The sequence below is a fragment of the Lissotriton vulgaris genome, chromosome 10, assembly GCF_964263255.1.
Source record: "Lissotriton vulgaris chromosome 10, aLisVul1.2, whole genome shotgun sequence".
In the NCBI taxonomy this organism is placed as follows: Eukaryota; Metazoa; Chordata; class Amphibia; order Caudata; family Salamandridae; genus Lissotriton; species Lissotriton vulgaris.
The window spans coordinates 278,039,785-278,053,024 of record NC_141698.1 but is presented as its reverse complement, the minus strand read 5'-3'; the positions used below and the strand labels follow the sequence as shown (position 1 = coordinate 278,053,024).

General features: G+C 40.2%; 1 protein-coding gene across 4 annotated transcripts in view; it reads left to right on the top strand.

Moving 5' to 3' along the window:
• ELP6 (elongator acetyltransferase complex subunit 6) overlaps positions 1-13,240 on the top strand; it is a 245,900-nt gene that overhangs the window by 141,037 nt on the left and 91,623 nt on the right. For all 4 annotated transcript variants that reach the window (XM_086941011.1, XM_086941013.1, XM_086941012.1 and 1 more), the window contains exon 6: positions 9,446-9,635. In XM_086941011.1, the coding sequence (XP_086797137.1) occupies positions 9,446-9,635 (190 nt within the window). The remainder of the gene's footprint in view (positions 1-9,445; positions 9,636-13,240) is intronic.

Here is a 13,240-nt window from a genome sequence, read left to right as displayed (position 1 = left end):
GGACCACAAAATCAAAAATTTTGCTAACTGTAGAACCAAAGATTTGATATATATGGTACAATGCCCCTGTAAGAAAGCATATATTGGAGAAACTGCGAGAGAAATCAAAACCAGGATAACTGAACATAGATCCGCTATTAGAACCCAAAAGAAATCAGCCCCGCTAGTTGAACACTGGATGAGTCACAAGCACAGACCAGAAGATCTCAGATGGTGTGTAATAGAGATCATAACACACAACATGAGAGGTGGTAACGTAAACAATAAAAGAAAAAAAAGAGAACAGTTTTATATGTCTCTTTTCAATACGTTCCGCACTGGATTAAATAATAGAGAGGAATGGGAAAGACTAATCCTGTAAAAACTCTATCCACCTCCTGCATACGGTCTGTGAACAAAAGTTTGAATTCGAATTCTTTTGCACTAGCTATGAGTAGATTGGCCGTTCTAGCTTATAATGTAACATTGTTTTCCTAAATATACAAACCTGTCTATTTAACTTGAGGTCTATCTCGGGTATGCATGAATGATGTACTGATACAAATCATTATTTATATGTATTGGTTACCCCTAGCTTTCATTAACATGTCGACAGATCTGGTTTCTCAATTGCCAATGCGAACAGTACCAATGTCACATCAGTGTAAAATTATTTATTGCATAGAATTGCATATTTTATGAAGCTTACAGACCAATTGTGAATTGCATTTATGTCATTTGTATATATATTCATTTTTTATACTTATAGGTAGAGGTCGTTCTATTAGAATAGACACTATATAGAATGAAAAATAGAGATAACATAGTGCTCATGGCCAATCAAAAACACATAAATATAGAGGAAATGATCACTCGTCCGTTTTTGTATACTAGAAAACGATGCCCAATCCAACATGGCCGCCATATTTTTCGATATAATTCTTTAAAAACTCGATATGAGTATCTTTGCGCAACGCATGACTAGTACTACTCCGCAGCGCTGTTCGCGCAAAATATAATAAATACATGAGGGAAATATTAGCATTGTTTTCCCCGTTTTCAGTTACATCAGCAAAAGTTACACTTCCGGGTGACCCGACCCGCGTTTCCAGTATACGATAGTTTTTCTTCGTTCTAACCTTATGGCCAGGATTGCCATGAAGTAATATTTAGCGTATTGTAAAAGATTTATATCTTTAAATACACGCGGTCAAAGTAAATATTTCACCCGCGAGTATACTTCCGGGTCAAGAAGAGTAGTGTCAGCATAAAAACAGCCCCGTAAATGGGTGCTTTCAGATTCTGCACCATCACGAAGGCATCGACAACCACGACAGCACGGAGGAGCAGGGAGGCCGAGCCATTAAATATTGGTAAGAATACTCTGTCCCATTGGAAAAATAGAATTGGTCGAATTATCGACCTTTTGTTAATTTTAAATAGGGTCCTCTGCTACACTAGTGCCCTTTTGAAACAGACAATGTTCCCTTATGGAGCTGGATACATAGTGTATTTGCCAGCATAGCTCAAAATGCCTCAAAGTGTTGTGTTTTGTAACACATAGATAAAATATAGGACTACAAGGACAAAAGGAAAACTTTACTTTCCTCTCTCTGTATACTGAGCAGAATATTGATAATGGACATTATAAATACTATTCTTAAAGTGTCCAATTACTTGGGAGATAGTTAAATCATATCCCCAATGTCTAAGGATTCATACGTGCAAAAATGTTTATGACATCTAAATATATTAAAACTTTTGTTTAAAAAAATAGTGAGTTATGAAAACAAGGTCCTTTATCCCTAAAAAAATAAATTCTTTCTGTAGAGCGAAGAAAGTGGAGGTTCCTAATGTAAGACGAACCCTCAGAAGCGACAATCTACAAGAGTCGTGAATTCCTCATTGATAGCCTGAGTAATTATCAGGTTAGTATTGATATGGAATGATACATAAAATAAACAAATGATTTTCATAAAAAAATTTTAAAAACTGGATTGATCCGTATGTATCTGTATATCTAGGTATTGAGACTATCCATCGGTGGCCCCTCCGTGCACCTAGAAAATAAGCGCATCCGTATAGAAGGTAATTTACAGGTGATTTAGCTTCTTATGAAATTCCACCACAGAAATTGGAGCAAAATGATTGAATATTTTCTGTGTCTCTTTACTACACAGTTCGAGCTAGAATAATTCAGCTGAAGATTAATTTTTGTTTTCTGGGTGAAAAAAATTGACACTCTTCCCACATCACCAACAGGTATTCAAAAACCAAATATGTATGATACTGGTTAATATCACTAAGGCTATATAGGCTTGGGGTAGAAAAGGATGTATAACCCCCAGCTATATTTATACATAATACGGAGTGGCCTTGCGAGAATTTTTTAACTAGGTACAAGATGTTAGTATGATGCAGAATAGCAATTCATATGTTCTGAATTCATATGTTTTGTGAAGTATACATGTTAAAATTGAGAAAATGTTTAAATAAGTAACAAAAGGAATGCAGGAGCTATAACTATCCTTAAGTGTAGACAAATGGCGTAATGTTTTGTTAATTCATCAATATTGTACTTGACTGAAAAACTTTTCTTTAATTGCTTTAGATATGAAATTAGTGTGAACGTCCTGAGGAAGGTGTGAAGATTCTTTTAAGCACCGAAACGCTGCGTCGACTGTGTTCACTTGAGTGTATATGATTGTTTTTATGAACTATCCACCTTTTGGGTGGCTTATAATGGTTTTTAATTATTCTTTTAGATTGTAACCCGTTCGGGAGGTAATAAATTTTATTGTTTGTATTCTGACATATCTTCTCACTTGGTTTTATTATCTTGCATTGTTCATTTTGTCTACTTGTCTACCCAGCACTGCCCTGCTTTAGCTTTATCTCATCTGATTCCTGAGAGCTTATAGATTTACAAACTTCCTAAGTATCTAACTCTCTGTGTCCATATGGTAGGAAACCGTACCTAAAAACGTCTAAGACAGGGTGTTTCTCTTTTAGTGCTTAAGTCCCCCCCACCCTGCCATTGGTAACAGGGGTACCTCCAATTTTTTATAAAAAAAAAAACCTTTTATAATTACATAATGACACCTAATACATCTCAAAGCAAGCTACCTCTGATGCAAAGTTTTCATAAGTTATATAGCCAAACAACTAAAGGATATAGAGTAAAATAAAAATAGCTCTCAATGAGAATATAATCACCATGTGTATGTTTTTAATCATTTATAGTAGTGTGTTTTCTACAGGCAGAGCAGGTAATGATGAATCAGGGTATCCAGTAGTGCGGGTGATAACAGGATGCTTTATTCTTTAATATAAGAGTTTCAGGTTACAGGTAGAAGATGGTAAGAAGGTATTAGGAAAGCCCCACCGGGAGCTGCATCCTTGCTGCTCAGCCCACGCCCTCCAACTGACATTCACTCCACCAGGCACCCATCAGCATTCTGTTACCTCACATTCACACTGGTTGAGCTGCAGTGGACTTAAAACTAAGGAGAGAATGTATGGCATAGAAATGAAGATACCACAGTTTTCTTCACGCAGAGCAGTGAATTGTAAGGACTGCAGGTGTCTTGTATGTCCCTTTTTTCTGTAATCTTTCAGAGCTCTCCCCTTTGTGTAATCTTCTAAGCACTACAATTAGAAGGTATCAAGTATATCCAGTGATATCCTGCAGTACCTGACGCTCCTAACTAACATGGGACAAGAGTAGGCCCATGTTAGCCATACCTGCAATCGAGGAAAACAGAACAAGGTGGCTGGGCAGGGAAAATTAATATCACAGTTTACAGACACGCAGTCAATATGTACCACGTGACCACGGGATTTATGTCCCAAGACAAATTTATTTTCTTTTTGACTCAGTTTATCAAAATTTCAAGAACACAAGCATAAACAAAGAACTATCACGGCAGTGAAATCATGCGTACAATATCTACAAATATACAGGTTTACAAATGTACAGTACTTACAAAGTGAATCAAACAAAACAAATACGAATGACACACCAACAAACAATGAAATAATTCAGTGATCAAAATCAATTGCATTTATATACAGTGCAAAATTGGTGCATGAAGCAGAGGTACAACCAGTCCGTGGGACTATGAAACCAAGGGACAGGCGGGAATAGATGGAATGGAATGCCTGCCTGTCTATCAAAACCTGTGGTTCAATGTTTATATTGGGTTGCACGACTAGTATCCAAAGTAGTGAAAAGAATTCTATCCTAGAGGCACCCTTTTGAATTACCACAGGGTGGAAGTGTTGACGCGTTTCGAACCAGAGTGTTAAAGGTTCTCTTCAGGACGGGGACTGGGAACAGTGAGTCTGTAACGATATATAGAGTTGGTGTCAGAATTGTATATCATAGTATTGTGACAGATTACTCTGACTCCACACAAAGAAAAAACAATTACCTGCACATGGGCAAGGAGTTTGCCGTGGTGTCAGTAAATCACAGTGGACGATTAATTCTGAAAGAACACATACAGTATAGACTTAGCACGATGGTCAACTGGGAATTTTGGGATAAGAGTGATAGTACAAGGCCATAGAACATTATGAATCGTACCTGTAGTTCTCACAGTGTGATGCCGGAGATGTATTGCCCGCCAAGCGGTGCACACTCGGAAGAGGGAGCGGCTCACATTTTACAACGTATGTCTTAAAGGCTGGGGAGACCACAAAGAAAGGATTCCCAAAGTTAGCAGGGCTTTATCAAGTGGAACGGCCATACAAGACCCACTAGTCGCAAACACAGGACACAGGGGGAATTCCTACCTTAATATGCAGCTGTCAAGTGAAGGCGTCTGATCGCAGAGCCCAATTCGAGCCGGCGGGAGGTTTCTAATTTTAACTGGGACCTGTTGCAGACAGAATTGATGTTTTTTAGTTAGCGGTCTCACGGGCTGGGGGCCATGCGCTAAAGGCACAGGTGGGAGCGCGCTGTGTGCGCAAGACACTTACTTGTATCAGAGGAATCAATCTATCGCTTCCGAAGGGACATTCAATCTGTCGGTGGGGCGCGGTGCTCAACCCGGGTATTTTGAAACCACCGGGTTCGAAGGCTAGTGGGAGTGTCTGGAGGCGGGCTGCTAGAGGATGCTGGTACATGTAGTTTGGATGGGCCATATTCATAGAAATGCAAGCGGAAAGCCTGTATAAATTGCCTCAATCTACACAGTACATCAAGATCGATACAATAAAACGGGAAAACTGGGGTCTCATACATGGTTGCGTGATCTGCACCCTGGCATAGCTCTTTTCATACACGGTTCGTATCAATGTCATATTTACAACATCAGTATGGAGCACTGAAACATAACACATTAACTACATTTTAAATCCAAACACTCTATGGTCCCATCCCCAGAAAGATCAACGTGCCAGGAAAGGAAGGTTAGAAAGCAAGGAAATTTTTTTGCAATTAGTGAGAGAGAGAGGAAAAAGGTTCGAGGTAGCAGCACAGCCCAGCTCAGCCGAACGATTGGAATTAAGTTCATAAGCTGGCGATTTCGGACATCTCATTCAAGCCGGAGTTGGATGTGTCAAACTTCAAAATGAGATACGCCTCTTTTTGGGACAGGCGGAGGTCGGGGTCCCCATTACCACCCCTGATGACCGCTAGAACCGTCCATCTGATGTCTTGACTGGAGTGTTTATGTTGTAAGAAATGAGAGACCAGGGGAGCTGTCATGTTTTTGTTGTTGATTCTTGCGCGGTGTTGAATGATTCTCTGGCGGACCTCCTGCGTGGTTTTGCCGATGTACAGCATGTTGCATGGGCATTGTATGGCATACTCTTTTGCATATACTGTGATCTGTCCCCTTCTCTTCCGCGCCAGGATACTATACTATTTAGTAACAGAGCGCGTTACAAAAGCCTCTATAATAATATAATAATACACTGTATATTTGGTCTTGCAGTTTGTATGTTCATTGTGACGCCAGAATTTGTTCCCATCTGTGAAAAGTGACCCTTCTATTGTGAGTTCACAGACGGAACATGTCCCGCATTTGCGATGCCCTGTCACTGGATTGGCTCCGAAGATAGTGCTTTGAGAATCCCTTCTTGGAGGTGGTCTGGTAGATGTTATCATCTGACCAATGTTCCTGTTCTTCTTGAGGGCAAAGAGAGGGGCGCCTATATCTGGAAGGATTTCCTGCACCAAATGCCAACTTCCTTTGATGATTTTTTGGAGTTGGTTGGTGTGGGGGCCAAAGGTGGAGACGCATACCATCCTCTCAGTCGCGGGCCTGGGTCTTTTTTCCAGGAGATGTTCCCTAGGTGTCCATCTCGCCCTCTTCATGGAGTGCTTCAAGAGTTTCTGAGGGTAACCCCGTTCTTGTAACTTTGAGGTAAGGCCTTGACCATGCAACTCAAACTGCTCGATGGTGGTGCAGTTGCGTCTCACTCGGAGGTATTGGCCATAGGGGAGATTATCCCTTAGGCTCTGCGGATGCACAGATCAACGTGTTGTATGAGAGTCTGTTTAAAGCAAAGTTACTGCCACTGGGATCACTACAAGTCCTCGCGGTCTTTAAACAGAGTTATGGAAGTGTGCTTTTGAACCAGTGTCTTGAATGGACAAAGTTCAATGAGAGACGAGACATGGGCGTGTGCTCCACCCCTGCCCTGGCGTTTTCCCCCCAAACCTTGCGTTCAAGGATACAAAGAGCACAAGAAAATAACTTATGGGTTGTTGAAAGTTCACCTGTATGGTGTTGCCTTAAATGTAATCGTTGCAGATGGAGATTTTAAAATTATTAAAAATATAATTGTAGAATCTGCAAGGAAACAAGAAATCTCCACTGCTGTAGGAAGAAATGAGTCCAAGATAATGGAATTAAATACCCCAAAAGGTACTTCGATGTTTAAAAGGTACTTCGATGTTGAAACTCCTAGTCTGTTGAGGAACTCTAATATCTTAATTACCACCCCACTGATTTCAAACTATTTAAGCATTTGAAAGTGTGGTGCCATTTGCATCCTCCATTTGTCAGGGTGCAGTAAATGAATTAAAACAGTTTGTGCTCTCCTATTGCTAATCCTCTTTTAAAGTCTCCCCTTTGTCTTGCATACATTTCTTGGGGGAAGTTTCATATTGTTATTTATTTGGGATGTGAAATCGCACTGCATTAATTGAAAATATTTGCTAGAACTAGAAGCATTAAAGAGCAACCTAAGCCTTCTGTTTGAGAGGATTATTAATTGCAGTAGTGTCTGTTATTTGATAACTGAGAGTTGTCCCAAATTAGGGTTTTTCTGATATTTCTGTAAATTTATAAGCCAAAGAAATGTAAGAAAAAAGTAAGACTTCATTCTAAAATGTGCCAATGCTTAAAGTATGTATAGAACTTTTATTAAGCCTGTTGCCGGTATTCATAAATATAGTAGGTGTGAAATTATCGTTGCACTTTTTGCAGCTCATCATTTGGAATCACCCACATCTTCAAATGTTCTTGTCCCAGATATTCACCGAATACTGTCATTTGTTTTAAATGATGGTGTTGAGTCTTCATTGTTGGAGAGTGCTGGAAACGACTTGAACACTTTACTACGAGCTAGGTCAATGATCATGTCCAGCTGGAGATCTGGCAAAGTCCCACTTTTGCACAGTGAGATGCAAAGCATTATTGTGTACTTATTTGAAGTGTTTTCAAGGTGAAGTAGACTGACTTAGGAATTAGAAGTAATTCTGGTCAATTTCATCATTAATTCAAGGATCATGCAACGCTTAGCTGCAGGATAATTAGTTGGTTCAAAGGCGCGATTCTTCATTCAGCGTCAGGTCGAGATATTTTCTCAGTGTGTGGATTTATGAATTTTATTTGTTGTAAGGTGTTTTTGCAAGTTCTGCTATCTATCTCATATAATCTGATGTAATAAAATGTATGGTTTTAAGTTTGATTTTATGTTCAAAACGACAGGATTTCTCGATTTTTTTTAAAGTAAATTAAATAAAAAAACTGCCCTGGAAAATATTATAGTTAGGAGTTTGGACTTCTACTTAAGCCTTCATGTAGTTTTTAGCCTTAGGAAATTGCACTCCTTTTGTACTACTATTTATTACTTTAATGCCTGCAAGTGACATCTTCTCTCCAAGTCAAATGTATTAACTTTGTTGCTGAAAATCCAGCAAAATTTGATGATTGGAATGCATTGAATGAGATTCTTTCTGAAATGTTAATCAACAGCTTTGGTGCTAGATTTTCTGAACATAATTCAATTTTAAGAGACTTTGCTGACTGATGGGCTAAAAACCTGACAGTCTGTGACCTTGACAGTGGCCCATAAAGCTCAAATAAGCAAAGACTAAGGCTATATTGGTGCTCTTACTCTTTGATATCCAAGGCCATCTTGGAACATTTGGTCTTTGGTATAGTCTATGAAGGCTACTAGGATTATTTAGCTGCAACACCTTGTTAACTCATTGATTTGGAATTAGGTGTCTTTTCTTTTCTGTTATGAACCTCCACTGCTCCCATTCTGTGTTTTGACACTAGGAGTGACTGGTTCAATATTTTCAGCCAGGGCTCTATGAGGTTAAAGGGGTGCACATTTCAAATAGAGGTATAGGCCGTCCTGTCTGTACAAGAACCACATTCCAGGGATGCCCAAGCGATATACAAATCCCAAACCAATAATATACTAGAATATCAAAACATTTAACATACACGGTAAACCCTTAATGACAAGAATAGTGTGTGCTCCGGTGTGTGTGTGTGTGTGTGTATGTGTGGGGACAGGGTGGAGGAGGTATGCACAGCACACTTTAAATACTGCCAGCCAACTTGTTGCTGGAGTTGCAGGCTCCGATAGGTGTACTATATATGGTGGCCATAAAATACATGTCAAATATTTTAAAAAGGCAACATTGATTTAAAACCCACCATAAAATATACGTCCTTTAAAAACATCCATTCCTTAATGTGATATTTCCAGTTTTTAAATTCCATATGGGATGTACTATTTGAAAAGATCTAATGCTACTAATTTTCACATGCTGCTTTTCAAGAGCACTGCACAGCTTTGGGCATCATTCGTCTTCATATTCTTTTGATTTAAGTTCCAAGCAATTTTTCCCAGTGGGCTGCCGCCAACCCCAGGGATTTGGGACCCCTTTCATTTGCAAGGGATGGAATGCCCTGATGCCTCCTCTGGTGCTAGTCAGCTCCCAAAAAGATCTCACTTCAGTGCTGCCGTCTTTTTTACTGCAGCCCCACCTTTATTCAACAGCAGCCCCTTTGAGGTACACTAGAATCCACAATTTCTCATTTGTTTCTTTGTGCTCTGGAACAACGTACTTGACCTTCTGCCAACACATTCTATACTGAAGCACACAGATTAACTTTCATACAGGCAACTATATGAGACAAAAGCCACACCAATAATCTGTAGGATAATTTGTTTTAAACATACTCTTTTTGTTCTCTTTTATTTACTGCAGTGGTTCTGACCTAAAACACCTTCACAACTTTGTGCGGTCATCGCTGGCACCTTCCAGTGCAGAGGAGAGTTGGAAGTGCCCAGTGTTGCTAGTGGATGACCTCAGCGTGCTGCTCAGTCTGGGAGTGAAGGCCGTGCAAGTGGTGGATTTCATACATTACTGCAGAGCGACGGTCTGCTCCCAGTTAAAGGTACACTGGGAGTAATGGGGGTGCATACATATTACTGCTGATTCAGCAGCTAATTCAATGTGTTTTCATTAGTAGCAGACATGTCCATCAGCGTTGTTCCTTTTCTGAACTTTTTTGAACTGGTTGTAGAACACGGATATGTTCTACTGTGGTTGGTTGAAGAGCACTTTTGTTGCTTCCAAATGCCAGGGGCATAGAAGTGGACTGCTAACAGTAAATATTTTTTCAACTAATCAGACCCTTACTTGCATTGAGAAATTCTTGTTGAGGATGAAGTGACTTATTTTAAATAGGCAACCTGAAAAAATTGTGTTTTAATTGAGGGCAAAAAATATCAAGACTGGGTAACAAATAGTCTTGGGTTCAAGTCCAGAACTTGAGGGCACACGTGAACAGAAACATGATTGTGCAGAGAATGGAGTTGGAAGTAGGAAGAAGAACAAAGTGAGACGTGAAAGAGAAAAATGGAATGAGTGAAAATAGCAGCAAGAGAGGAAGATAACAGGAGGGAGACATTAAAACTTGTTTATCTAGTTAGTGTTTTTTTATTGATCTTTATTACTTTGAATACATTTTAATACAATCCAGGATTATCTTGGGCATAACATTACTGTTACAGCGTATTCAGTACACATATATAGTGCACATATCGCAGACAATAGTTGGTAATATATGGTTAAATCCAGACAGAACTGCCGAACGTAAGGTTGCAAAAACAAGAAAACTGACACCCTCGCTCCCCATCCAATTCAACTGCCCACTCCCAAAACTCAAAGACGCCTATGGCAGAGCTACTATTGTGTTTGCTACTAACCATGACCTCAGGCCTACAGTCAGTGGGCTTGCTATCGTATGAACAGTTCCTGTTAAGAGGTTATCTTTTGTGATATTATGCATTTGAGAGGTTCACTATCTATGGTGGTTTGTCATCTGTTTACGATTAATGGCCCGCAGCAATGGTTCTCAATCAAGTACCAATGTTGGTCTAGATGCTCCTCCTATATGGCAAGCACTTGCATCCATCTGCACTCGGGCACATGTATGAGCATTTTGCTTTCCATCTGTCCAGATCGAGAATCAACGATAATCGCCAGTTCATTCCAATTTCTTTTTCTTGCAAGAACCAACGCAAGGTCTATGAATTTGCTGTTAAATTTTCCTGCTTCCGCCAATGGCATAGGTACAAAGAGGCAAATCTTAGGCAAATTTAAATCACCTTTGCCAGTCCAATCCAAGACCCACCAGGGTCTGAGCACCTCACAAGACCACACCATGTGTAAAAAGGAGACCCATCCACTTTATATTTGGGGCAAGCAAGTGCTGTGTTTGGATACATGACCTGCAGACACGCAAGAGTCCAGTATGTCTGCTGGAGATAGTTAAGTTGCAGGAACTTCATCCGAGCATTTTGAGAAACCTGAGTCACATGTTGCAGGACAGGAGCACATTCAGTATCTAACTCTTCACCTCCTAGTTAGCGTTTATCTTGAAAGTCTGGCATGGATCTAACTCTCTTGGACACACGTTTAACACATCATCTATAATTGAATGCATAGTTTAGAACGAGATGTAAAAAACAGGAAGAGGGCTGTTAAAGTTGCCCTTTACAGTAGAAACTTAAATCGAAAATTCCATCACACGTACATAATAAACTGTTAATTTTGGGCCAGATGTACAAAGTAATTTTGCGATTGCTAACCCTGTGATTCACAAAATCTCAATGTTTGCCATCTCGAATGGCTTTTAGGTGTTTATTTAACCTATTTCCGACTCTCAGAATGGATTTTGATACCAATACTAAATTGCAATTAGGAAGAGACATAAATCGGACATCCACTCCCAAATGTGATTCAATTTGGCATGTATCAGTCATTTGCAACCATAATTATAGCTGCAAAGCATTGATCGGTTACCGACTCCTCAAAGGAGGGGCTAACTGATTCACAAAGGGGAAAGTGAATGGTGTCAGTGACCTTGGTTGAGATCATGTCCTGCTCCCTCTGAAGTTTTCCAAAGTGGTACCTTTTTTTTTATACATCATGAGTGGATCCATTAAGGAACATGAGCTGCTTTTGTTGTTGTTTTGTTTTGTTTAAGTTTTTCTGTATGGAAATCTAAGTACAGGAATACGGGGGTGATGCTGTGCTGATCCTCCATCCTTCTTTTTGAAACCAATACCAGGGGGTTGCTTAGAGCACCTGTCTAATTAATATATATTAGGGAGGTCATTCTGTGATCCCCTGCAACTAACATTTTGTGATGCTACCGATTAGTACGTAGGTCACATTTCAAAATCTGTTGCCTAAGGTGCAACCACGTTTGACGACGTGTGTCTTAGCACAGTAGGCCCTTAGTTCTTTTAAATCAAAAGGATTCAAAATTGGTGAGGAATTGTGAATCCATGACAGATGTTCATGACATCCATACCAGGTAAATTTGCCTACATTGAATGTGAAACAAACCCATTTAAAGAGTCATTGGTTATCCTGAAAACTGGGCATGGCTCTTATCCATGCGAACATTCATTGGACACCACTAGTACAACCCATGTAAACACTTAATGATTGTTAGCCTAAACAAAAAAGTGCAATGTGAAAGAGCACACTTGAATAATAGAACGAAACTGCTTAAGCAATCCAATGAAGAAAGAGGGCTGGTAAGATACCCACTCTATCACTTGGGTATTCCTGCATAGCTTCTTGTAGCTAAGATGCCTAAAGTACGCATACTCTGTACCATGCTATCATTCTAAAATTAAGTCCATTTAGAAAACATAACCCCTAATACAATTTACAAAATGCATCATCAGTTCAGGTAATTCCACATTTCATAAACTGTAATAGGTAACTGTGGAAAGAAATATTGGGAACAGATAAAATAGGAAAAAGAGCTCTCTAAGTGTTCATGTATGCATGTATGTGGTATTTCTATAGCATGAACCTAGCCCAAATGCAGTGGAGTACTGTGCAAGATCAAAGATCAGCAAAAGGTCGAGTGATAGGAGAGGTAGCTGCTTTGAGAACTGTTCCATTGTGATGTAGTGTTCTTCAAGTGGTGCGTCTACAACTCTTCCCTAAGTTGAAGCAGCATTGTAGTAGTCCTAAAGAAAAAGCAGATGTTGTAGCAGATCCTGGCTTATACACTTCTTAGTCTGCGGTTAGATAGTGTCCTCATTGAGGGTGCGCAAAGAACCACCAGAGACAGTGAGCTTGTCTGAAAGATAAGCAGGGTGGGGCTGGTTGTGATGGTTCGGTAAATGATGCAAAAAGAACAATTGAGGGGGCGTGGCTAGCAGCCGATGATGGCGGCAGCAACCTAGAGAGGCTCCTGTAGCAAGGCGGCTTCCCGCAACAATCCGCATGCCTATCTGTTCACTAATCGTTCCAGAAGGGGTGTCCTGGGTGCGGCGACCGAACGGCACCCGCAGGAGATAATTGGGAGCTCTCAGACCCCGGACACAGGACGAAACTTCATCTTAGTCCTTCACTGGCGAGGGGCCTAGTGACACGAGTGCAGCCGCGGTGTCGAGTTGAGCCCTTGGCCGAGCGGAAGTCAACCCTCCTCGGCACGATCGACCGGAAGTGCCCGCTGACGACAGCACTCGA